Here is a 23132-nt window from a genome sequence, read left to right as displayed (position 1 = left end):
GGCAGCGAGACAGCATCGGTGGGAAAGAGCAAAAACCCTGTATAATGTGGTTCTCGTGCTGAGCCATGCTTGGTTTTATACCACTATTATATACTATATATAATGAAATTACAGCTCATGCTCCAGAACAAATGAAGAAGCCTTGCCTCGCAAGGAGACCGTAGTCCTGTATTTGAAAGGAAGAAGCATATTTCCTTCTTGAGGCAGGGCCACTACCACTTTTGAGGAGACTATCCCTTTTTTCTGGCTGATCTCAGCCTTTGGTTTCATTAGTAAAGGCCAAAAGCCCTGATTTTGCAGAAGGGCAGGATCAGGGCTAAGCTGGTGACTGGGAACTCATACAGATGGGTAGATCCGAGTTGTTCAGAGGTCCTTATCAGTACCCAAAATCTTGGAAACTCTTTGTCAGCACAGTTACCACAATCTTGAAAGTCCTTTTGCTGGCTGGGGAGCAGAGGAAAGGCCAGGCAGGATTTTGCACCCCACTCCAGCAAAAGCATCCGCACAGGGAGTCAGCCAGACAAAGCTTTTTGCAAGTGTGGGGTAATAAAAACAGGCCAACAGGACGTGAAGGGCTGGAGCCTTGGCGTGCCCTAAACACTGGATGCTTCTTGCTCTGCGGTTCAGCCGTCAAGCCTCTGCTTTTGTGCAGATGCAGCCAGTCCTCCTCACTCCATCCCTGTGCAGCCTCCACCGGAGATTTCCATGAGAAAAGACCCAGAGCCTCAATTCTCTCCCTCCCGCTGGGCACTTCCGATTTTGATTAACCTGTGAAGAGCACCGTCCTTGACCTGCGAAGAGGATGGGCCGCCGGCGACTTTTGTTTCCCAGCAGAGGTCAAGTGAGAGAGACCTAGGCAGCACGAACGCTTGGCTACATCTGGCTTTCCAATTAGCTTTCCAAAAGCCCCGTGATAAGTGTTTCTAACAAGAAACAGCTTTGCATGGTCCCAGGCACACCTGCCCAGCACGCTGGAGTTTGAGAAGCGACAGAACCGAAGCCCAGGATGTGAATGTGTGCCCTGAGCATTTGCTACCCAGCAGACGGTCCCTCCAGCCCCTGAGAAAGGCCACCCGGCCCCATGAGCAGATACAGAGGGTAAATGCCGCACCTTTTTTTTTCTGTTTTCCTCAAGCTGTAATGCTCAGCCTCCTGCACAGCGTGGAATAGCAATGGGAGAGGAAAGCTGGTGGTCCCTGGCACTGTAGGTCCTGCAGACGTGGATGGGCACTGCTCTTTTCCTGCAGGACATGTGCCTGGTCTGCAGGACAAATTCTAATGTTTGTTTCAGTGCTGCTTATTTGCCTCCTTGTCTTTGCTGCTGTTTGGGAAAGCACAGAACATGCTGCACCCTGAAAACGGCAGAAAATGGTGAATGGTACTTAAAATGGGTTTTGGCCTAACCTGGTCAAAGCTCTGAGGTGCAAGGAACGGGGCAGCTCCCCGCTTTCCACCCCAAAGCCTGTTGTGAAGATGATCCAGTTTCCAGTGGAGCTGGTGATAGGTCAAAAGGATGGCTGAGCACTGAAGACAAACACGGGAAGCCCGGCCAAGGGGCCACTTGGGAAGACGTGGGATGAGAAATAGTTTCCAGATTTCCATTTGGAGGTTGAAGTTTTCACTTGAGCTCAGAGCTGCTAAACTTCTGGCCGGAGAGGGACAGTGTGCCGATAGTGGCAGAAACAGATGATCTCCACGATTTGGCAGCTCCCAGGATTACATACTTCATAGGATCAACATCTTAAAAAGAAGACAAGGAAAAACAGCTACCCAACAAAAACAGTCTCTTGGAATTGCTCGCTGCTGAACTGTTGTTTTGGCCTGATACCGTGCAAATCACTCTGCCGGCCTCCAAGGAGAGGGAAGCAGCAGTCTGTAGTCTAGAGAGGAAGCCAAATTGCACCATTTCCAGATTTTCTCCTTAATTCTTTTTTTAGCACTTCTTGTCCAGGGAGGCTTCCAACAGGGAACCAAAATTAATGAATTGTGGCTAGGCTCTTCTTGATTTTTGCCTTTTCAGAAAGCAGCGGTGGACAAATCCTTTAATTTATAGCCTATCTTCCCTCCTGGTCACTGGCCAACAAGACCAGGTGGTTTTATATGTATCTTGCAATGCAAAGCAAAGCTGACCAAGTTCAACTTAGCAAAACTAAGAAAACAGTGCAAAAGTGATTCGGTCCTGCTAGCACTGTGTAGAGAAACACAACTGTTTGGTGCGAGTCCAGGCGCTGTGGTAGGAGCAGCCCTCAGACTGTGCAAAGAGGTTACTTGCCTTCATTCTCTGCGGGGTCAAATCCCCACTGAATATCTCTGCACAGGGAGGATGGAGGAGATGTAACCTGAAGGTTTTCCCTCTCCTGCTGATATGGCTCCAAGAAGTCTCCCAAGGGGACAGAAATTATCTGCTATAGCAAATCTCATCAGCTCCCTGCAGTCTGGCAAACCTGTGCCCTTCTTCCCCTTCCCACGTCACCACACAGGATGTTAAGGTGAAGAAGCAAACCCTTGCTCATACCCAGCTCTTTCCTAGGAGACCCTTGCAAGGCTCAAACAGTCCAGTCACGGTATCTCCAAGTGCCTAAGGAAGGCATTTTCTTCCCCAAAACAAAGCTGAGAAGGCACAAGAAATCTGGGCTTCTTGTCATCGCAGCACAGCTTTTAGGGAAAGCAAGCTGGACAGTGGTCACTCGATGAGCATGGTACAGGATTTACCTCTTCCTGCTATTTTCATCTATGTGGCTTTGCTTCCAGATACGCTGAAATCTGGTCCACCTTCCTTCCTGACTTGGCTCACTCATTTTTTTGTGAAGTCCTTAAGTAAAGTGGGATCTTTACTGGATGAGCAAAGGCCTAGGGTATTTGTGACCTGACATGTCACAAGCCCCAGAAACTGTACAATTATGCAAAATTAGCAGCTAGGACAATTACAATTTTTTCATTTTTTTTTTTTCTCCTTGTGTTTTAAGTGAGTAAAGAAGCTGCCAAATACGTAGTGAGCTAGTTTGTTTGCTGTACCTGATCCCAAAATGGTAGCCAGCCCTGGCTAGCCAGAAAAACACAGGGGAAGAGAACTTGGTGCTCGTGTTCCTCATCACACCGCCTAACTCTCCTTTTTCTCATAGCTCTTAGAGGAAAAAAAAAAAAAAAAAAAAAAAAAAAAAAGCAGAAAAAAAAAATCATCTCTTCTCCAGAATTATTTGTGAGGAAAATGAATGCACTGGGACATGCACATTAGGGGAGGAAAAGAATAATGACTGTGTTTAGACACCAGTGACCTGCGAGGTTTGTCTTGCACAGAGCAGCACCCTGCATTAAACGCCTCTGGTTTATGGCAGCAAGAATTGCCATAAAATGAGCTCAGCCTCTGGAACGTACTCCAAAAGGCTAGCGTATGGGCTAGGGACACCCGTTTAATTAATGTACAAACTTCAAGGAAACGGCTTGCAGTCCAAGCTGGACCTGCTCCAGCATTTTGCTGGCCCTGTACAAATTGAAGCAGGGATGTGAGATTTCCACTCCTTCCCAAGTCGCCTTCCCCTTGGAGGGAAATCAAATCAGACCTTGGGTAACTCTTCAGAGAGCTGCAGGATAAATGGGCAGAGGCTGAAGGAAAGGTTCCATAGACAGGACATAGGGTTTATCAAATTCCTCTTTGGTTCCTCTAAACTGCTCTCTCTGTTTTGCCCTTTCCAGGGACAGCCTGGAACTAGAGGTTTTCCTGGATTCCCGGTAAGTGTAACTGCTAATTTATGGGGTACGTGTGTGCAGCATTCCTAGGAAGCGTCATTAGTGCTCGCTGGAGCTTATCATTTCTGTCTGAGACCAGGGACCTGACTTGATCACTGGAAAAAGCAGCTTTTTCTTCACTTGTTTTTCTTTTTTCTTTTTTTTTTTCCTTTAAAAGATACTTGAAGGAAAAAAAAAAAAAACATAACTCCAAAAGGAAATTAATTTAAAAAAAAATCCCACACCACAAGTGTTAAAATAACACAGTTGAAGCCAGATCTGTTCAGTAAAAGAAAACCATCCTATGAAAATACCACCCAAACAAAGAAAATAACCCCCAGCTAGGCGAAATTCCAGCCCTCACTGCGCTTTCAGGTGATTCTGCAGTGCAGCAGGCATCTGTGATCCAAACAGGTCCCACACGATGCAGTTCAGCTGGGGACTGTGAGCTGAACTCTCTGGTCATGCCAAAGAGAAAGGACAAAAAGCGCAGGAAGGGGGAGATTTTTCTCCAATGCTAAGTTACAGATGGGCAAGGGAATGGGAAACAAGCCCAGGAGAGGACAAAACAAATATCATTTCAGCCCTACGGTTGCTGGCAATGCTCTCCGGAGCATTGAGGCTGCTGGAGAACTCACAGGGTTGCTATTTATTCTTGTGCACTTCTCCTGGACAACCAGGAAGCCTAAGGCGAGCACCAACACCCCTGGCGCCCCTGCTCCCGCCAGGCAGCTCAGCTGCTGCTCCGTGTGCCAGAGCAGGTCTGCGGGGGAGACTCACGCCTGGAAAACAGGAGGAATTGGCAGTCTGTGAGCTGTCTGACTGGGATCTGTGGCTCTGCCCTTTGTGGAAAGGGGGGCCCTGAGCTGCCCCCGGGCTGAGGAGAAGCAGATCTCCCCCCAGCCCTTGTGGTCTTTGGCTTTTGGAGCAGCAGAGAGCAAATCGGCACGGCTCAAGAAGCGCCGGGTGGGACAGCGCTCTGCAGAGCCTGTTTCTCATCAGGCAGTACCTTCAAAATGCTGCTGAGCTGTGTCACCTCTTCCCCGGGGCGCTTTTCTTATTCGATCGTTTGCAAAAATTCCTCTTCCCCCAACGGTGGGTGCCTTTTAAAATCAAAGTCTTGAGAAAACTGTGCTGATTTCCAACTACTTTACAGGACGGAGCAACAAGAAATGCTGCGGGTTTTTGCAAATTGCCCGTGAATCCCTCCTGCCTCCTCGTGTGTCCAGCTTTGCTGCTGCAATGGGCTGACAGAGAGCAGGTCCCAGCAGGAGCAGTGAGGATGCTGGGGTAGTAGCCAGCTGTGCAGTCTTGCAGCACATAGAGCTTGCTGGGACAGGTAGACAGACACCCCAGCAACAGCATTTCTCCTCATTTCTTTTTTTTTTTTTTTTGATTTCAGGGCCCTATTGGCTTGGACGGCAAACCGGTAAGCAAACAGCTTCTCTCAGGGCTTTGTGCCCTCCCTCCTGCTATGTCCCACTGGCCTGTCTACCTGCCTGCTGCAAAGCACGCTTTAGAGAGGGTAATTTTGCAATGTCATGCACACGCGTGGATTAAAAGAAAATTAGAAGGTTGGCAGGCAGGAGGAGACCACAAACGCCTGGGGGGAGATGCAGGAGTCAAGAGATGAAGGGAGAGAGAACGTGGCTGCTTTCTTTCTAGGCAAATCTATAAAACAGCACTTTGCAAGAGCATCAGCCTGCCTGCTGCAGGGAAAGCACTTTGTTCGGAGTGTTTTGGGTAGGGGGGAGTGGTGTCCTGTTAGGTGAGCAAGCAAAGCTGCATGTGCTTGGCGTGTCAACTCCCTCAATAAAGTACCTCCCAAGGCAAGGGGTAAGCAGGAAAAGCCAACATCTTCTGGAAGTTATGATGACTGAAGCTGAGACACGTTGTCTTTCTTTTGCAGGGCCATCCTGGACAGAAGGGGGAAATGGTAAAAAATAATAATAATAATAATAAAATCTGTCTGTTTGTGGCTTCTGGGTTAGTTTGGAAGGACATTACTCAGCTGGAAATGAGCTTGTAGCGAGGCTAGAGGTCCTAGCTTCAGCCAGTGCCCTCCCTAATCCTGTAACTTGCAGCATGCTGGGGTGCACGTCTGTCATTTTTACATTACGGCTATCGATTCATCATGTCACAACAGCAACTTTCTAGTTACGCATGGGATATGTTTTCCTTGCAGTTAGCAATTATGTTCTTTAAATATACTCTGGGAGCTGACATTTTTCGTGGTTGGCCTCATAGCAGAAGTAAAAGTTGATGGAAAGTTTTCTGAAAACCCATCTGGTGGCTTTCAACTTATCTAACCAAAAACAAGCACATTTTTCATATTAAATATCTTCCTTCCCCCTCTTGAAGCTTAGTTTCACTTGCGCGCTGTACCGAAATGCTTTCAGTCGTGAATGATAAACTCGGGCCGTGCTTGATGGCAACCCAAATGCGGTCTTGTTTCTCTTGACATCTCTGATGATGACATCCCCGAACACCAACGTGCTAAGCTAGCAGCTCTGTAGTCACCTTCGCTCACTGAATTTCTGCGTACTCTCTTCTGCGCGTTCTGTTTTTGGAGCCTGGGTGTTGGTGTAGCCTCTGGCGAGCACATGTTGCAGATCCCCTTCCCCGCTCTGACAGCCCTCACTTGCGCAACCAGGCTTCAGTCCTGGCCGCCGCTGGTTCCATCCCAGCGCATCGGCTGAGGGCCCGGGAACAATGAGGGTGTGTTTTCCTGATGATTTTCCCCCTCTCCTAATAATTCCCCCACTACAGTGCAGCCAGAACATGCGTGTGTTTTCACTCCCCCTTTCACGAAGGGCCCAGAGCTCTCTTGGGAACTTTTCTCCACAAACGTGTTTAAAATCTGAGCTTCCACCCTATGCTGAGAGTTTTGTTGTCTTGTCACTGTAAATGGGAATTCTCCTCACATTCATCACAATGTGTTTCTTTAAAGGGTGCTGCAGGTCCCAGGGGACAACCGGTAAGTATCCCATCTCGCAGCTCTACCTCCCTGATCCCTTTCCCCTCGCATGCACCGACCTCTCTACTGAGAGCTTTTAAACACACACTTTTCTTTTATAGGGACCCCCGGGACAAAAAGGAGAAAAGGTAATTTTAACGTGAGATGTGTTGAAAATGAAAAGTAAATTAAAAATTAAAACTAAAGACTCTGAGTGGCCGAGAGATGCAGGAGAAACAGAGGGCTCTGGGGGCAGGGGGTGGAAGGCAGGCTGCTTATCAGGTGTAAATTGCCATGGCCTCACTGAGTTCAGTAGGGCCGCAGTGATTTACACCTTGTGGCTCTGACCCTGCATGTCTATTTTGGTCCTCTCTGTTAGCGTTTTAAACCCTTTCCTTTTAATCCCCTTCTTTCGCAGGGTCAGTGTGCGGAGTACCCCCACAGGGTAAGTCATTAGCGTCGTTATCGTCTGTCCTGTGCCTTCCTGCATGTTAATCCCCCTTCGTTCGAGTGGCTTCTTGTTGGAAATACAGATCTCTTCATTAACGAGGTGCCTCATCCAGGCAGCAGCACCCGGCTGATTGATGTATTTCACGGAAAAGCTGCAGATAAGGTTTTCCAGGAGGGCTGTTGGTCTGTTCCTGCCCACCGGGGCTGACTCCCGGCTAAATGCTGTCATTGCTTCTTCCTGGAGAGCCTCTGTGCCCCCGTGGGGTTAGACACAGATACGTGGTGGAGACCAGGCCTGTGTCCTTACCCCAAAACCCAGTGAAACCTGGGGTTTCTGGAGGAACAGAGGTGCTCCAGCTCCGTCCCTCTCCCACATCTTGTATGGCCAGGAGCAGTACAGGGGTTGCCGATCCCAGGACACTGTATTGCCTTCCCTCTTTTGTTGTTCTTCCTCCTGCTGTCCCCAACCCCGCACAGAGCCAAGGGGAAGGAAGGGTTGTGCTCCCTGCCTGAAGATGAGCAGGGGTGGCCACGGCGCTGTCTGGTCCCCCATGAGCTGGACCCCAGGGTAGAGAGGAGGCACAGAGGGAGGACCGATGCCAGCAGCCGCTTAATGAAAGCCAGGATATTGCCCCACTTGCCTCTCTGTCCTGGCCTGGTCAGCATGTACCACAGCCAAGAGAGGAGAGAGAACATCGTGGGGTTTGAGGGGATTACAGGGGCAAAATTTAACCAGCTCTAAAAACAACCCGAGCGCTGGAAATCCACTGGAAATGCATTGGAACGACATCATATGAAGCGGCTGGAATTTGCAATCTGGGTGTACAGGGAGACAGGCTTAAGGGCTTTCTGTTTATTTTTGACGAGCCTCCGGACAATTAGCTGGGCTCCGTGCCCTGTCCCCGGGGGAGCAGGGCCCTGGATGCTCCGTGTGGCAGAGCCAGGGGCGAGATCTCAGCTGGCACTGAGGGAGATGGGGACGGTGGGCATGTGCCAGCCCGGGTACAATAATAGCAGGTCAGCTGTGTTTCTTTAGGCGAGCAGGCTCACTAGATTGTTATGCTAAAAAGAAGCGAGCAGCAATGTTCACCCCAGCAGTGTCCTGGATTCTGGTTACAGCCCTTGGCTCCTGTCTGTCCTCAGAGCTCAAGGTGAAAAGTGGGGACGGGACCTGCAGCAACACGGGGAAACCTGTGCTCGCTCCTGGGGTGACTGCAGCAGGGTGGGGACAGCAGGGAAAAGGCTGGAGCAAAGCCTCACATCCCAGCAAAGCCTCAGGAGGTTAGCTCTGGACTCACCAAAGCAGCAAGCTCAGCATTTTAAAAAGCCCACGGGTCATCCTGAGGCATTCCAGGATGTGCTCGTGGGAAGAGCGACTGCTGTCAGGTCAGCCCTTGGGGGGCTGTCCCAGAGGGTCTGCTCACAGGCTCAGGGTATGAGCAGCCAGCAGAGGTGCAGTTCCCTTTCCTCCTCCTGGAATGAAAAAGAGGATGAGCCTCAGTAAAAAGTGCCATACTGCAGTAAAAGTGCCATCCGTTTGACTGAACTGAAATTTGTTCTTGCTTTACTCATGGACAAGGACCTTTGTCAGATGCTCTGGGCAGGGAAGGGAAAAGCAACATCCTGGAAAGCCAGAGATGTCATTTCAGTTTTGTTTGGCCTTTGTTTTCTTAGGAAGGAAATGTAGGTTAGGATGTATGCCTTGGCTCATGCTGCAGTTTCCTATTTTTTTCTTCTCTACGAGTCTGTCTGCCCTGCGGCTCTGCGAGGGACGATCCCAGGCGTGGGGCTGCACCTTTGGTGTGGGCTGGCTGTCCCCAGAGCGCTGCCCTGGGGTCGGGAGCCCAGCGCCAGGAAGAGGGGGAGCAGCCGTGCTCCCTCTGCTCTCCAAAACGCCATGTGTCTCACTGACCCCCTTTGTCACGTCTTCCCTGTCCCCTAGGAATACCTAAGCACCACCCTCGCAGCCCTGCGCTCTAACCAGATCCTTACGCTGAAGGTTTGTGGGTGACGGCTTGGCGGGACCCGGTTGCGACGCAAAGGCACAAGGATGTGCACCCAATATTGCACGCTGCTTGTTCAATGGGACACAGAGGGGCAGGGCAGGAGCTGCCTGCAGGAGGCCTCAGGTTCCTTCTCTAAATAATCCTACGTGCACCTGAATCCATCGCTGGACGTTGTCTCTCCTCTGGTTTTGGGAAAGCTCTTACTGCTTCCCTCCACTTGCTTCCTTACCTTTTCCAGCATCCTCCCTCTGCTTCCCTGTGAGCTGCATAATATTTCAGATACACTTCAGCACTCGAGGAGACAGACAAAGCCAGCTCAGATGGCTCCGGGTCACTCATACAGGCACACCTTTTGTGCTGATTCACAGCAACATCCCCCCCGAGAAGGTCAGCTCAGCCCCAAATGCTCTCCTGAGCTAAGGGGCCTCCTGCACTTGTCTCCTATAAAGAGCAGGACTTCCTCCAGATAGATCAGCCCGGCTGATTTTCCAGCAGTGCTTTTATTGCCATAGCTGGGGGCTGTCAGGATCGGCATATCGGAACACAACCTCCTGAGCACGGGGCAGTGCTGCGATATTGGGTGCCTGCTTCCCTTTGCAACGGGACCGGGTCCTGGCCTGCACCGCGGGCGTGAGGAGCGGCGTTTGTAGGGACCAGGGCACGCCTGGTGCCACGGGAGACCTGCGGGCACACCTCCGAGGGCACAGCTCACATGGGGAAAGGCTGCACAGCAGGGCCGGGCTTTTGTGCCTGAGCACAGAAAGCCTCTTTCTCTTCTCCCTGTGTAAAACCAAGATCGGCCTCAATGGAAAACTGATAGGAACAGGAAAGCGGATCAGGGCAGAGGAGCATTCCTGGGCCTGGAGCCGGCACGGTGGGTGCCAGGCTGACAGCAGCATGGATGCAAGTGGAAACTGGATACAGCACGAGGATGAACAAATGCTCCCGAGCTTTCGTGCATTTGATTTCTGCGTGTCCGGGTCAGCTTTGTGCACTAGGGCAGCATTCCTGGCTATAAGCAGTTGGAGGCTGATGTTACTGTTAAACAAGGAAAAGCAAAGCGCAGGCTCCCAGGGCAATAAAGACCCTGCTTGGGGCTCACCAAGGTCTCGTCTTCTCCCTCGGTGGTGTCCACGTGGCTGAATGCACCATGCTGGTGCCCCGACGCCTGCTGCTGACCCCAGCTAGCTCTCTGCACTCCCGTCCATACCCCAGGGACTGCCCACAGATACAGGCAGTCTCTTGAAAGGGAAGGGGGAAAGAAATAGGAAATCACACTTGGGAAACTTGGAGAAAATCAGCCTTTTGATAGTCGCCCCAAAGATGATGATGAGAGATGAAGGGAAACCATCCTGTCAGTGGAGAGCTTAGCAAAGCCAGTGTGTGTGTGGGGGGTGTCTTGCAATAAATTCTGCCTGAGGAGAGCAGTGGAGCGGAGTCAGAAATCCCCTGGGTAAGTTTTATCTCCGAGCAGTGAAAGCTGTGCAGCGGGAGGCCGGCGAGCAGCACGTCCCCCTGTGAGCACCACGCGGCGCGGAGGAGCTCGGAGGTCTGCCGGCAGGTCCCCGTGCCCCGCGCGGCGGTCAACTTTGATGGCAATCTCTCTGTTCCCCTCTTCTCTGTTCTCTCCCCTGGCTGCTCTCTGACTCTCGGTGCCCTAATGGCCTCCTTTGCCCTGCGACCTTCTGGTTTGATCTTCAGCTGTTGCCTCTCCTCAATTCAGTGCGGCTGGCTCCACCTCCGGTCATAAAGAGACGCACTTTCCAGGTAGACTTCTCCTCCTCGTTGCCTGTTTCTAAGCCTACTCCGATGCTTGCAATTAATCAGCTTGCTACCTGTCTGTCTTCCCCTGCGGAGGGGCTTCCAAAAGGCTCGGGCAGAGCTGAGGGACTTGCTTTGAAGTGGAGGCAATCTTTGATGTGATAATATGGCTAAAAAGAAACGCAGCGAAGCCAGTTCTTTAAACGAAAAGAAATGGGCCATGAAACTGCTCTCAGGACTGTCGACAAGCAGTCTCCTACCTTAAAGAGTCAGTTCCTGCGTATTCAATCTCCAGAAGAGGCTGGAAGCCTCTTGCTGAAATGTAGCTCATGTCTGTGAAATTTAACTGAGATGAATGAATAGGCAAACGCTGCTTCTGAGGGCTAGTCTGGCCTAAGACACTTGGGAGAATGTGTTTAAATAAGCTCTTATAATGGTTTCATTAAATTGCATTAAATCTTTGTGTAAACACATTTATTTTGGTTTCCAGGGCCATAACTCATGTTTAGTTTAGTTTATTTTGGGAATGAATTCATAAAAGGAATTACGGACATATGAATGGTGAATAAGAGTGTCCGTAGTCAGAGTTCATGTGGCTTTTAATGAGCCCACTTTAAGCTCCCTCGCTCCATCCGTCGGGATTAGCTTTCCTGTGCAGACAAACCGCTGTAATTACCCCACTGAAGTGTGCTGGGCACCCTCTACCAAGCGGCTGGGTTTTGTCACCCAGCTGCACGTCTAGACAGTCAGATGCTAGCAGGGAGCTGCAGTCTGCAGCACCACGAGGTGCCTGCCCCTTGCCCAGCACTGCGTAAAACCCTGACCTTAACCCTCGGTCCCATGCTCTCGGTCCCGTTCCTATCAGCTCGGCGTTCACACCACGGAAAGCCCCGTGGCTGGCGCTGGTTGCCCTTCAACACGACAATCCGAAGAGCCAGGCCAAGGGCTGACCTCTTGGGAAGGCTTTGAAAGCTGAAGTTCCTATCCAGGATGAAGTGGGAAACTTGAATAGCTGCCCTGCGTCCTGTCGTCAGCCAGGGCTGCAAATTCTCCCCGTTCCCAGAGGCCAGCTTCACCGGAGGATTTTGCCCTGATCTCTTTTGCTGCTGCCACGTTCGTTCCCTGAGCGTGAGGAAGCGTAATCCACGCCTACAGATCCGCCAGCACCGAGCAATTCCAGGAGCCCGGCGTTTCAACACCAAGAAAAAAACGCGAGGCTGCAGAGTAAATACTCGCACCAGTGTTGGAGAGAGGAAAATCCTGCCGCTGCCTCGCAGCACATCGGCAAGACCTGTGCATCGCCGAGGCACAATGAGGGTGACCAAATGGCGTTCGAAAGAGCTGAAAAATTCACCCCAGTCAACAGCTAAAAATACAGAGCGACATCTGAGGAGCGTGACACCCGATCTCCACCTTACGGTATCCGCTTACGGGCCAGTCAGATCTGTGGGGGTCTTTTCGTGCTGAATGCATTAATAAGACCGCGGCCATGTGGCAGTAACATTCTGCACGCTGAGGGATCTGCATGGATGGGCACTCGCTGTGCCTTACACACGAAGCCAACACGAGGAGGGCTTTGGGTGAGCCCCCTGCAGCCACTCACCGTGCTGGGGCAGGGCTCCTGCTCTCCCCATCCATCTCCACATCCCCTGCCAGGGAGCCGGCCCCCGCTCCCAGTTCCCCAGCCTCCCGTCCGCCTGGCCCACGCCTTGGAAATTTTTCCTCTGAACAGAGCTCACGGCGGTCGGGCTGAGATTTGCAGCTCCTTTCTTTCATTTCTCATTCTAAACAAAGCAGATGTCCCCGTATCTCCGTGTTTTCACCACAGGCAGCCAGGATAAACATCACCCTGGTGAGGCACGCGGCCAGGGGACAGATTTCGTGCATTGTCCTCCGCATACGCTGCGTGACAGCGGGCTCGGTTTTACCCAGCAGCAGCAATGCAGCAGACACCCAACGCTTTACAACGGGGGAACCACCACGCTTGATCCCGAGCTTCCCGTGGAAAAAGAGCCGGTCAGATTTAAGTTGGGTCGCCGGCGGTGGGGTGTCACGATGTGGCCACGAGGAGGGGAGCCCGTGGGGCAGCAGCGGGGCCGGAGGAGTTGTGATGGAGCTGGATCCATCGCTTACAGATCAGCAGTCTGGTATTCGAGCGGGGCGCTTCCAACCCACTGTCTCCGCAGCGCCGCTTGGTCCCGAGTCCTGGTCCTCGGGGCCAGATGACATTGCTGAGGCATGAGCCGCAGCCGCCGGAGGGCTACCGAGGGGAGGAACCGGCTGGGACGGCCTCGTTCGGGGAGCTGGAAAGGGCAGGTGGCCCCGCACGCACTGCCTTGTGAAATCCTCCAGAAACTGGCTCTGCCTGGCGGACGTAGGCCTGCTTTGGGCGAGCTCCAGAAATGCCATGATGATCGTGTTATTTTCGTTCGCTTTTGTGGCATTTCTGCTTTCGGTCCTTGGAAAAACAGAGGGAGCCTTGTCCAACACACGGAGCGCGGGGGGAAAAACAGGCTGAGGTAGGACGCTGCGGCTCTGCCGGGAATGCCAGCGCGGCCACGGGAGGCTTCGCTTCACATGTGACTGTCAAGTGCTTTGGAAAGCCTCCTGAGAAGCCCAGGAGATGTCTAACACGTAAATCGTACTTCACCGACTTGCGAAGAAAAAGGAAAAGATCTGTTTGGACTGCTTGGTCATCTGTAGATCCCTTTGGGCTCTGAGAAGGTGGCCTCAGCTGGCTTTGTGACCGTGGGGAGCTGTCCTCAGAAGGGCTCTGCCTCTTGGAAACCTCTCCTGCACTAACCTGGGGCTTGCTTCTGCCTTTTCTGCTTCGGCCGGGCTGACCTGCTGTGGGTGGCGGGGTGTTGGGGTGATGGGTTTGCTCTGCCTGCTGATAACTTCTTGTTTTAACAAACCTCAGGGCGAACAAGGACAAGCAGGAATCCAAGGTCCCCCGGGGCCCCCTGGCCCGCCAGGGCCCTCTGGACCGGCTGGACCCGAGGGAACCCCAGGACAGCCCGGGCCAATTGGGCCGCCCGTAAGTCTGATTAAGAAAAAGCCTTTCAGCTTCCTCTTCCTAGAATGCAGGCAATTTCCTCTGGCCTCTGCTGGAGCCACGGGTGGGGAAATTGCAGGGGATGCGGGTGTGTGGGGAGGAAGAAGTTCCCAGGAGGGAGGGCGGGCGGGCACCCTGTGCTGTCGCTATCTGGACACACACGTGCAAGGGGGTGACACCAGCCCCGTTTCCTCCTCCTCTGCAGACGGAAGTAACACGCAGGCTGTAATTATCCCCCTCGCAGCAGAAACTTGGCTGATAAAAATCCCTGCTGTCCCTTTGAAGTCCTGCTCCTGTCCTGCTCTCAGGCTGGCAGCAAGCAGCCCAGGAGGGCGAAAACTACAGCACCTTGTAAAATACAGCCCGTTGCTAAGTGTCAGGGGACAGAGCAGAAAATCGTGCTAACGTGCCTCTCTTTTGCAACAGGGCCGAGTGGGAGAACCGGGGAAGCCTGGCAGAGATGGAAAGGTGGGTACCAAAACCCAGCTCCCCTCCTGGGTGCTCTAGGGAGAAGCGTGACGTGCTGGCCCCTGTGAAAGGAGCTGCCATCTGCAGGACTTTTCAAGGCCTTCCAGAAGGACAAGCAAGTCTTGTCCCCTGAGGCCAAAGTGCCTCTCTCCACGTGATGGAGTGTCGGGTGTCCTGCAAGCATCCTCCTCTCTCTTTGAGCTCTGAGGAGCCAAGGATATGGTGACTAAACATTTGGATTGCCATAAGCAGGCAAAATCAAGGGTGATATAGGTATCAAAGCATGTCTGGGATAGTTTTCTCCTCCTGTCTGCTCACATCAGGGAGGCAGCTCCCGTATGGATATTTTGTTTATTTATATTTACATGCACGCATATCCGGTGTGCTTCATGGTTCAGAGCAGGTAAATTGTTTGGTTATTTCTCATTTCAAAACACAAGTGGTTTGTTTGTTAATATATTCTCTCTATTTAGCTAGTCAGAGAAAGCTGCCAATGCCTGATTTACTCCAGAGCTGCACAGTGGGCTGGGAAGGAGTTTCCCAAGCAAAGCCAGAGAAGCAGGAAAGATTCTGGAGCACAGTGCACGAGGCAAAGCAGCTTTTGGTCTTTGGACTCTGTGAGATCAGGCCTGGAGTAATGGAGCAGCACGGGCATGAACTATTTGGGAGTATGGGTTAAAGGAGTATTTACCTCCATGAAGAATAGGTCAGGGATGTAGCTCACCTAAGCAAGTCATTTCTGTAAAGGTGTATTTCAAGCCAAATCAGTCAGCATCACCCCAAAGTCTGTATAACGTTGTCTACATTTGCCAACTCCAGTGTCTGCTTTGATTTTACCTACAGGGCTTACCTGGGCCTCCTGGACCAAAGGTGAGACATTTGGCCTCGCTCAGAGGAGCAGGGTGATAAATTGAGAGGTGGACTCTGCTGGCACGGGGAGAAGTGTACATTTTGAAGGCTGGAGGAGGGGAAAAGGAGGTTACATCAAATATCTGAGAAAGATTTCTGCCCCAGCTCTGTATTGCCTTCGGGGCCCAGCTTGCTTGCTGACTCATGGGTTTTACCCTGGCAAAGTGTCTGAGTTGCATCTCAGCAGAGCAAGGCACGCCTCATCAGCCCCTCTTGCAAAATTCTTTGCCACACACAGCTTTATTGGCTTCTTCCACTCTCAAAGCATTTACCAGCGCTTCAGGAACCGATTTTGCAATGCTATTGTTAACTCCACCACAGTTTCCCATTTATTCACTTGCCAAAGTGCGAATGGGGGGGGTGGTTGTTGTTGTTTTTCAGCTGCAACTGCCCACCCCCATTTGTTTTTGTTTGAGATATTTAGCCAGGGTGAGGAGATAGGAAGCACGGAGCTGGGGCACAGAGCTGGCATGAGCTCCCCAGCTGCCAGGGGGTTTTGTATCTTTCCTGCTGGTGTCAGTCACTGCAGGTAACAGGGACACCTGGGGATGGAGGTTCAGCGACTTGGGGGGTCCCTCTGAGCAAAAAAGTGAATTTTCCTCATGCAGTGGCCTTTCGTGCCAGCATCTCCTCAGGGGAAGGGGCAGGGACCTGTCCTTCTCAGCGCAAGCATCACTTTGTTTTGTCTTTTTCCTCTTGCAGGGAGACCCTGGGATTCAGGGATACCCCGGCAGAAAGGTAAGAGGGGCACTTCCAGTACTGCTCAGTGAATTCAGACTCACCGATGCCTTGTGGGCTCCTCTGGAGCTCTCTGCCCAGTTCTGCTCCTGCTGGACCAGGGGCTGTGACAGGCCCACAGATCCCATACTGTCACCTTGAACCCTCCAGCAGTAGTGGTATGGATTTGTCCCTGTCCGTGTGTCTCTCTACAGCCACTTCCAGGCTGAGATCTGGCTCTTGCGCTACCTGGAAAGGCCAAATCCTGGCTAAGTATAGCTCCCTGCAATAAAGCAGGGAAAAGCTGATCCTTTCCCTGGTTAAATTAGCATCTGCTAATTAACAGCAGGGTTGAGTCAAGTCCGGAGGGTGTAATGGAGACAGAAAGAGAGACGGGGGAAAGGCGCAGAGGGAGATCAAAGGAGGGAAAGGGAATGAAGGGACGCTGCTGAAGAGATGTCATCAGGACACAGGGAAGGTGAACGCTCCCAGCAGGCAGGAGTCCCGTGTCCCGTGTTCTCTCTGTGCTGCTTTATGGGTGCTCTGTGAGCAAAATGGCAAGACCTTAGAGCTTTTTAATTAGTCCTGTATAAACCGAGAAGTTTTTGTTCTGTCAGGAAGTGGAAATTATAGCCCCCGCGGCCCACAGCCCACTCCTGCAGACAGATGCAATTTATTGCCTCCTGTCCCAGTGAACCGTCGGTTTTTCCTTTAAGGGCCCATCCTATTCTGAGGGCGCCGGGCGGGCAGTGAGGGGGTCCCTGCAACGACCTCGTGGTGAGGGTCTCTGCTACGAGCCCCTCTTACGTGAAAAAACTTGTCTGGCTAATTTACTTGCTGAGCTAAGAGCCCGCGCTCTGGCTGGAGGAACGAGCCCAAGGCTGCGACCTTTCCCTGGGAAAGGTGGAAGGAATGGGTGAAAGGAGGGGATAAAATCTTCCCCGGTGAGTGGGTCGAGGAAAGGGAAAACGGGGCAAAGAGCTGCGCAAAGATGCTAGCTCTGCTAGGATACAGGATTGTGGGCCCGTTCCCTTCAATCCGTACTTTTTGCACCCTGAGCATCCTTGATGCAGAGAGATGCTTCTCTCCTAGTGACGCCTGGCGGGTAGGCACCTGTGTGCAGGACCCCTCCCACCTTTGCTGCCCCATCCTGCACGCTCCCTTTCTTGCTTGCTCACTCACTGTGTTTGCTTCTTTTTCTCTGTTTCATCTCTTCTCTTCCCCAGGGGGAGGCGGGCATGGCAGGCCTGCCTGGTGCGCACGGCCTCCCTGGAGCTTCGGGCCCCAAGGTAACTGCTGGGTGCAGCCGGTGAGGCTGCCTGCCAGGGGCAGATAAGTGCCACACAAGCCCAGAGATGCTAAAGGAAAACACAGGGTCGGGGGCTGGCAGCAGATTCCCTGCCTGGTGTAAGGCATGCACACAGAAAGACTTGCTCCTGTGTGTAGGGACTGAGCAATTCCCTGCTGCCCTGAAGCAGGACCAGGATTAGCCCCAAACAGGTCCCGGTACAAGAACAGAAGTGACCTGCCTTTCAGAGGCTTTTGCGTTAAGGCTGGGAGAATGATGACACTCTGCTCCCCAAAACAGTTCAATGGTTGAGTAGTCTGCACCCAAAACATGCAGGAGGGATTAGTGTGGGCTACCTCCAGCATCCTGTCCAGCAAGGTGAGCCACCTTGTGTTCCCACAAGGGATGGGTTACAGCCCATGTATAGACTGGCAGCGTGGTTTATCCGGACACCGGGGCTTGCTTTTATCACCCACTCCCTCCTTCAGCAACTTTCTCTTTGGCCCTTTGCTGTTAAGATTGTTCTGCTCGCTCGATTTCTCCTGATGTTCACTGTCCCTCTCTGCTTCTTCTCCCTTTGTTCTTCGCCGGGCAGGGTGAAAAAGGGGACGCCGGCATAAAGGTAGGCATGAGCAATATGGTTTTCTACCACAGTAGATCATCTGGGAGATGCTGCTCCTTGGGGTGCTGGGTTGTAAGAGGAAGTTGGGTCTGAGGCAGCTCTGTGGGGTATTTAATGGAGTACACATCTGTGCTGCCATTAACAGCAAACAGACTCTCCACGCTCAGGCAATAAAGGCAGCCTTTATCCATTCGGTGGAATTTGATGCTTCGCAAAGGCATTTCTCTGACTCTGAAGCTTGCTAATGATTTGTTGCATCTCTCCATGCAATGGGACGGGTTGGGGTTTCCTCATAAAATCTGGTTAGCTGACGCATCAAATCCACTCAAACTCTGCAACTCAGGCTGAGGTTTGGCACCAGCTTTTTCTGTCTGTTTCTGTACACTTTTTACAGCCTCATATGGTCTGTGCCCAGATGTTATCTATTTGCCTAAAATTTACTGTACCCATATATTTAATGTATATTACTCAATGTAGACTGTGCTTAAAACATTACAACATTGGCAAGTGCTCATGACAGTCAGAGCGTCCCGTGTCATGCCATACATTTTAAACATCACGAGAAAGGATTGGTTCTGCAATATTTGGAAAGGCATTAACAGTGACACAGACATTTGAAGTATTCCATGTGTAGCATGCATCTCGTTTATGGTGCAGCATACACATTTGCTGTATTTTTTCCATCTGGGCGCATCACTGTTTGAAAAACAGAAGAAAAGGCACCTTCAGAACTTAACGTGGATGGATGTAGCACATCAAATTTCAGGAAGTGTTCTTTGGGAATGCAGGCTCTGGTTTAACAGTTGAATATCACAGCAGCATTGTCTTCCTGCAAGAAAACAATGCCTCCTCAGAAATAACACGGAGCATGCAGAGTCCAAAGGTTCCCCGGTGTCCATCTTCGCGTTAGTGCGATTCCACCGAGCACAAAAGAATTGCTTCTGGTTTGTGCTCATGCAAATGAAAGCAGAATTGCACCCAGGGCTGGGTGCTCTGGGAGCTACAAATTCACTGCTGTCTCGACAGCCAGGTGCTCTCCAATTAAGCTGAACTGCAGGACTGAAGTTGGAGCACGGCCTAGGTGGGAGAGAAGTCTGGAAGGAGAGGCCGTGTTCCGGCCCTGCTCCCACATCTCACAGTTAGCAGACACCTGCTCTGCTCGCACCCACGTACAAGGACTAATCAGCCCTTGATTTATCTTCTGGAGCCCAAACTGAAACCTCCTCGTCCCAGATGGGATGAAAACAAAGCCTTCGCAGGAGATAATGGATCTGAGAAGGCCTCCCAAGCCCTTGAGTCAATTCTAGTTTACTTTTTGGCATCGCTATTTCATGGAGGTCCAGGGGCTCCTCACGCTCTCTTCTTCCCCCTTTCTCGGGGGCTCTGGGAGGGGACCAGGGGCAGAGATGGGGGAAGGAGCTGCCATCTGTTATTTGCAGGGCAGCCTGCACCAAGCAGAGAGGGAATCAGTCCTTTCCCCCCACAGCTTTTGTGCTCTGCAGCAATTCTGCCTGCTCTTTGCGTTTGGGCTCTGGCAAAAGGGAAATGTCCAAGTCTTCAGTGATATCTCAGGGTCATCCGCAGCTGAGAGCCTTCTCTGAGCTGTGTTAGAGATTCAATGTGAGCCTGGAGACATGCTCTAGCCACTTGAGCCCTTACTCATCTCACTTCATAAATAGTGGAAACAAAACCTGCCACGCTTTTTGTGCTAATAAATTGGAGCTCTGTAGGGCCACCTCCCTGGTCCCGAAACAGCCTGTTCTTTCGCACACAGACTTTCATTTGTTACTGTCAGTATCGCTTTTCTCTCTACTTCCTTTCTTCTTTGCTCAGAGGAATTGAAATAAAAGTGAAGAGATAGCCCTAAATCAGCAGCCAGACATCACCCAGTAGCAGCTCCTGAGCATCCACATGGTGCATGAATTTGTTGCCCCCAGAAATTTCTTCTTCCTGTCTGCCTCCCTTCCAGGAGGGCCATTTGGGACTCGGGGAAGCTTTTCATGTTTCCACCTTTGGATTCAATTACCTTGGCCAGGATCTACCTCTGCTTTGTTTGGGGAGCCCAGCTCAGATACCGCAGCTGATTCATGGTTGAGCTGGAGCGATCAATTTTGTGCAGCATATCACTGCTGCTTGTGCTCGGGGAGAACATCTCAAGGCCCTGCCTTGCTGCTGGGGCTTACAGATTGCATTCAAACCCCTTGTCCATTTGATAACCTCGAGGCCTACATCTGTGTTTCCTGAAGGCCACTAGGCAAGCTGTAAGTATGACCAGCTGGGTCATTTCAGTAAGCATTTCACTTGCTGCCCCCCAGCTTGGCAATTGCATTCGGCTTAGCTGACATTTTCTGTCTCTTTTTATGAAAGCTCCTTAGGATGAGGCTTTTTCCTGTGCTCTGAGGAAAGAGCAAGAAGAAATCGGCCACAGCGTTGCTCAATAACTCCACGTGTTCTGCCTGTCACAGCAAGGGGAAGAGAAGGAAGGGTCTCCGGTGTAATTAGCAGCCCATAGCCAGTGCTGCTAACGAGCTGATTAGCACAGGGCGTGCTCTGTCACAGCTGGCACTGAGCAGCTATAAAGCTGCTCACCAAGAGCAGGGGTTTCCCCTGTACTGGAGAAGAGGGGTAACATTTCTCTTCCAGGGGGATTGAGGAGCTGGGATGTATTTCCTAAGACAGCACAAAGCTTGGGAGAGCCAGGAGATGCTGCTGGCTGCCTTCCTGGAGCCCTGAGCTGGGTGTTTCATCTCCCACATCTGCCTTTGGTGATCTTTCTCGGCTTCTGGCTTGGCTCCATCATCTTGGTGGTGGCTATGGCACGCTGTGCAGCCCTTCCTTGGCACGGAGGACGTGGGGAGAGCACTAAGCCATCAGCACGGTGGGTACTTACTGCCTTACAAGGGCTTTCAAGCACTTAGGGGCTTAAAGACGTTCTGGAGCCTTGCTTTTCCTGCTTATCCTCCAGCTGTGGCTCGGAGGTTTCTTTCTGCTCTTTAATGGTGCAGCATCCTGCTTGTTTCTGCTCTCTAATTAGCTCTAGGGCCTGTGTGATCCTGCAGGTGTTGATGGGGGCTGTGCAAATGGTCTGAGGCCATCATCAGAAAATGTCAAGGCTGCGTGGTTGCTCTGTAACTTGCCCCCTGTTAGGGGTTACCTCGCTCTTTCTCACTAGGGTGGCTTTGCTTTCGCAGGGCTAAATAATTAAACAGCTCTTCAGGCAGGTAGTTTCTTCCAGAAAACTCTCTGGGATGGGGCATTGCTTCCCCGTGCAGGGCTGCTCTGTGGGGCCATGCTCCCAGCAGAAAGCTTTGGTCTTGTCTTATTCAGAAAAAAAAAAAACAACAGGGTATCAGCTGGGAGAGAGGGGCAGAAGCTGGTCTTCACTTCCCTAGTGCAAAGCATTCATAAATACTAGTGTTTGTTTCTTTTTTTCAAATAGTTTTGAGCTCAGTGGGCAAAAGGTGCCGTGCAATGGTTATATCTTATTATTAAACAATGAGCTTGCGAGGAAAAAGGGTATTTCTGTTCTGCCTTCTCAATTGTTGGTGTGACCCTGACACCTAGCTCAGCATCTGTGTAAAAACCCCCACTTCTGCTTGCTTCAGTGAACCAGCACAGCCCAAGGAAGATGTCTCTTGCAGTTAGGTCTGTGTCCTGAATGTACCCTGGCTTGGCAGAGCTGGTGGCCCACCGCGTTCCTTGGATTTACCTTCCCAGCATCTGGCACTTCTTTGAGCTTGGGGATCTCCCTAGAGCAGAACAGGGTGTGTGCCACGGGCTGGCTGAACAAGAAGTGATGAGTCTTAAGCCACAACTACAGCAGAAGTGCAAGGAGGATGGGGAAGTTTTTGTTTTGTTTTGTTTTTGTCCCTGCTTTGTTGCAGTTCTCATCCCTTTGCTCGGTTCCTCACTGGGCTCGCACTGCTGGATGGCCAGAGAGCCCTTAGCTTTAGTGGTGCTGTTGAAAGGAAGGCTTGTGCCACTGGAAACTCCCTGCTCTGAGCTGAGAGATGTTTTTTGGGGGGTTGGCAGTGGGCTCCCACTGAGGGTGACGCTGCCATGCCAGCAGGGAAGTGCAAGTCCCCCCAAGAAGTCCCACCACGTTGTGTCTGTTGCTCTTTTCCTGTGTTTCTTGCTCTGCTTCCAGGGGGAGAGAGGCATGCCAGGGCTGCCGGGAAGACACGGCATGAAGGTACCTTGTAAAAAGCACAGTGCTGCTTGTCTGCCTGACCTCCCCACACCGCTCGGCTGGCCCTGATGCGCAAGCATCACCTGGATTGGTGTGCGTGTGTGTGTCCGTCAGCTGCCCTCAGCTGAGTTCTTCCCGCTTCTAAATTGCCAAGTGTAGGGCCCAATTCCTGGCGCTGACTGCGAGGGGGAGAAAGGTTTCACCAAGCAAACGGCATGCCTGGTCTGATGCTGGCTGGCAACACCCAGAATTTGTGCTCTGTGAGCCGGGGGCTGCGCTGCGAGCCTGCCCCCGCTGCGTGTTGGCCCGCAGGGTTGTGCGGGCACGGACCCAGACTGGTGCAGCGATGGGTCAGGGTCGGTGTGTGCAAGCAAGCCTGCATGCGTGTGCCTTGTTGCGTTTTGGGATCAGTACTAGAAAATAACATCTGCGTTCGCTGCCATTAAAAGGCCAAAGAGCGAGGAGCAGGCATCCCAAATGTACTGTGAAAGCCTAACCCGAGCCACTTTCTGCACATAATCCCTTTCATAACTCCAGCCCATATTCACTAAAACCTACTGACCCCTGAGACGTTCTGGAATGCTTTTTTCCCCTTTTATTGCATAGAATCCCTGATCTCCATCTTCTGTCCTTGTGTTTTTTAGCTTTGTCCCCGATTTCTGTTTCAGAAAGCTGAGAGGTATGATCCCGCTGCTCTCTGGCTCCCCACTCCTCCTTGTTTGAACTTTTCCAAGCTCTCTTTACTTTGAACTTGGCTCCCAGTCCTCCTCTCCGCCTCATGTGCTACATCCCGAGCCCTGTCATTTCCCACTTCCTAACACTACTTCACCTCCTCCCCCCTCCTTAGACCCCCATTATCCCTCATCTTTGCTTTTGTAACTGGACATTTTCACCCGCCCCTAACTGATACTAACCCAGGGCACACAGAGACTGTAGAGCAAAGGGTTGATGCCGACGATCTGCTTTTTGCATCCGTGCTGTTGAG

General features: G+C 51.7%; 1 protein-coding gene across 1 annotated transcript in view; it reads left to right on the top strand.

Annotated features, from left to right (window-relative positions):
* The window catches only part of COL13A1 (collagen type XIII alpha 1 chain), a 59346-nt gene that overhangs the window by 5776 nt on the left and 30438 nt on the right, over window positions 1–23132 (top strand). Inside the window, exons 5-18 of the mRNA XM_068688641.1 lie at window positions 3694–3729; window positions 5129–5155; window positions 5636–5662; window positions 6677–6703; window positions 6805–6831; window positions 7101–7127; window positions 10840–10905; window positions 13820–13936; window positions 14381–14422; window positions 15266–15292; window positions 16034–16069; window positions 17275–17337; window positions 17932–17958; window positions 22106–22150. Of these exons, the coding sequence (XP_068544742.1) occupies window positions 3694–3729; window positions 5129–5155; window positions 5636–5662; window positions 6677–6703; window positions 6805–6831; window positions 7101–7127; window positions 10840–10905; window positions 13820–13936; window positions 14381–14422; window positions 15266–15292; window positions 16034–16069; window positions 17275–17337; window positions 17932–17958; window positions 22106–22150 (594 nt within the window). The remainder of the gene's footprint in view (window positions 1–3693; window positions 3730–5128; window positions 5156–5635; window positions 5663–6676; window positions 6704–6804; window positions 6832–7100; window positions 7128–10839; window positions 10906–13819; window positions 13937–14380; window positions 14423–15265; window positions 15293–16033; window positions 16070–17274; window positions 17338–17931; window positions 17959–22105; window positions 22151–23132) is intronic.

This window comes from Anas acuta, chromosome 7 (assembly GCF_963932015.1).
Source record: "Anas acuta chromosome 7, bAnaAcu1.1, whole genome shotgun sequence".
Classification (NCBI taxonomy): Eukaryota; Metazoa; Chordata; class Aves; order Anseriformes; family Anatidae; genus Anas; species Anas acuta.
The sequence above is the reverse complement of the archived record's forward strand: the minus strand, read 5'-3'. Positions and strand labels throughout refer to the sequence as shown.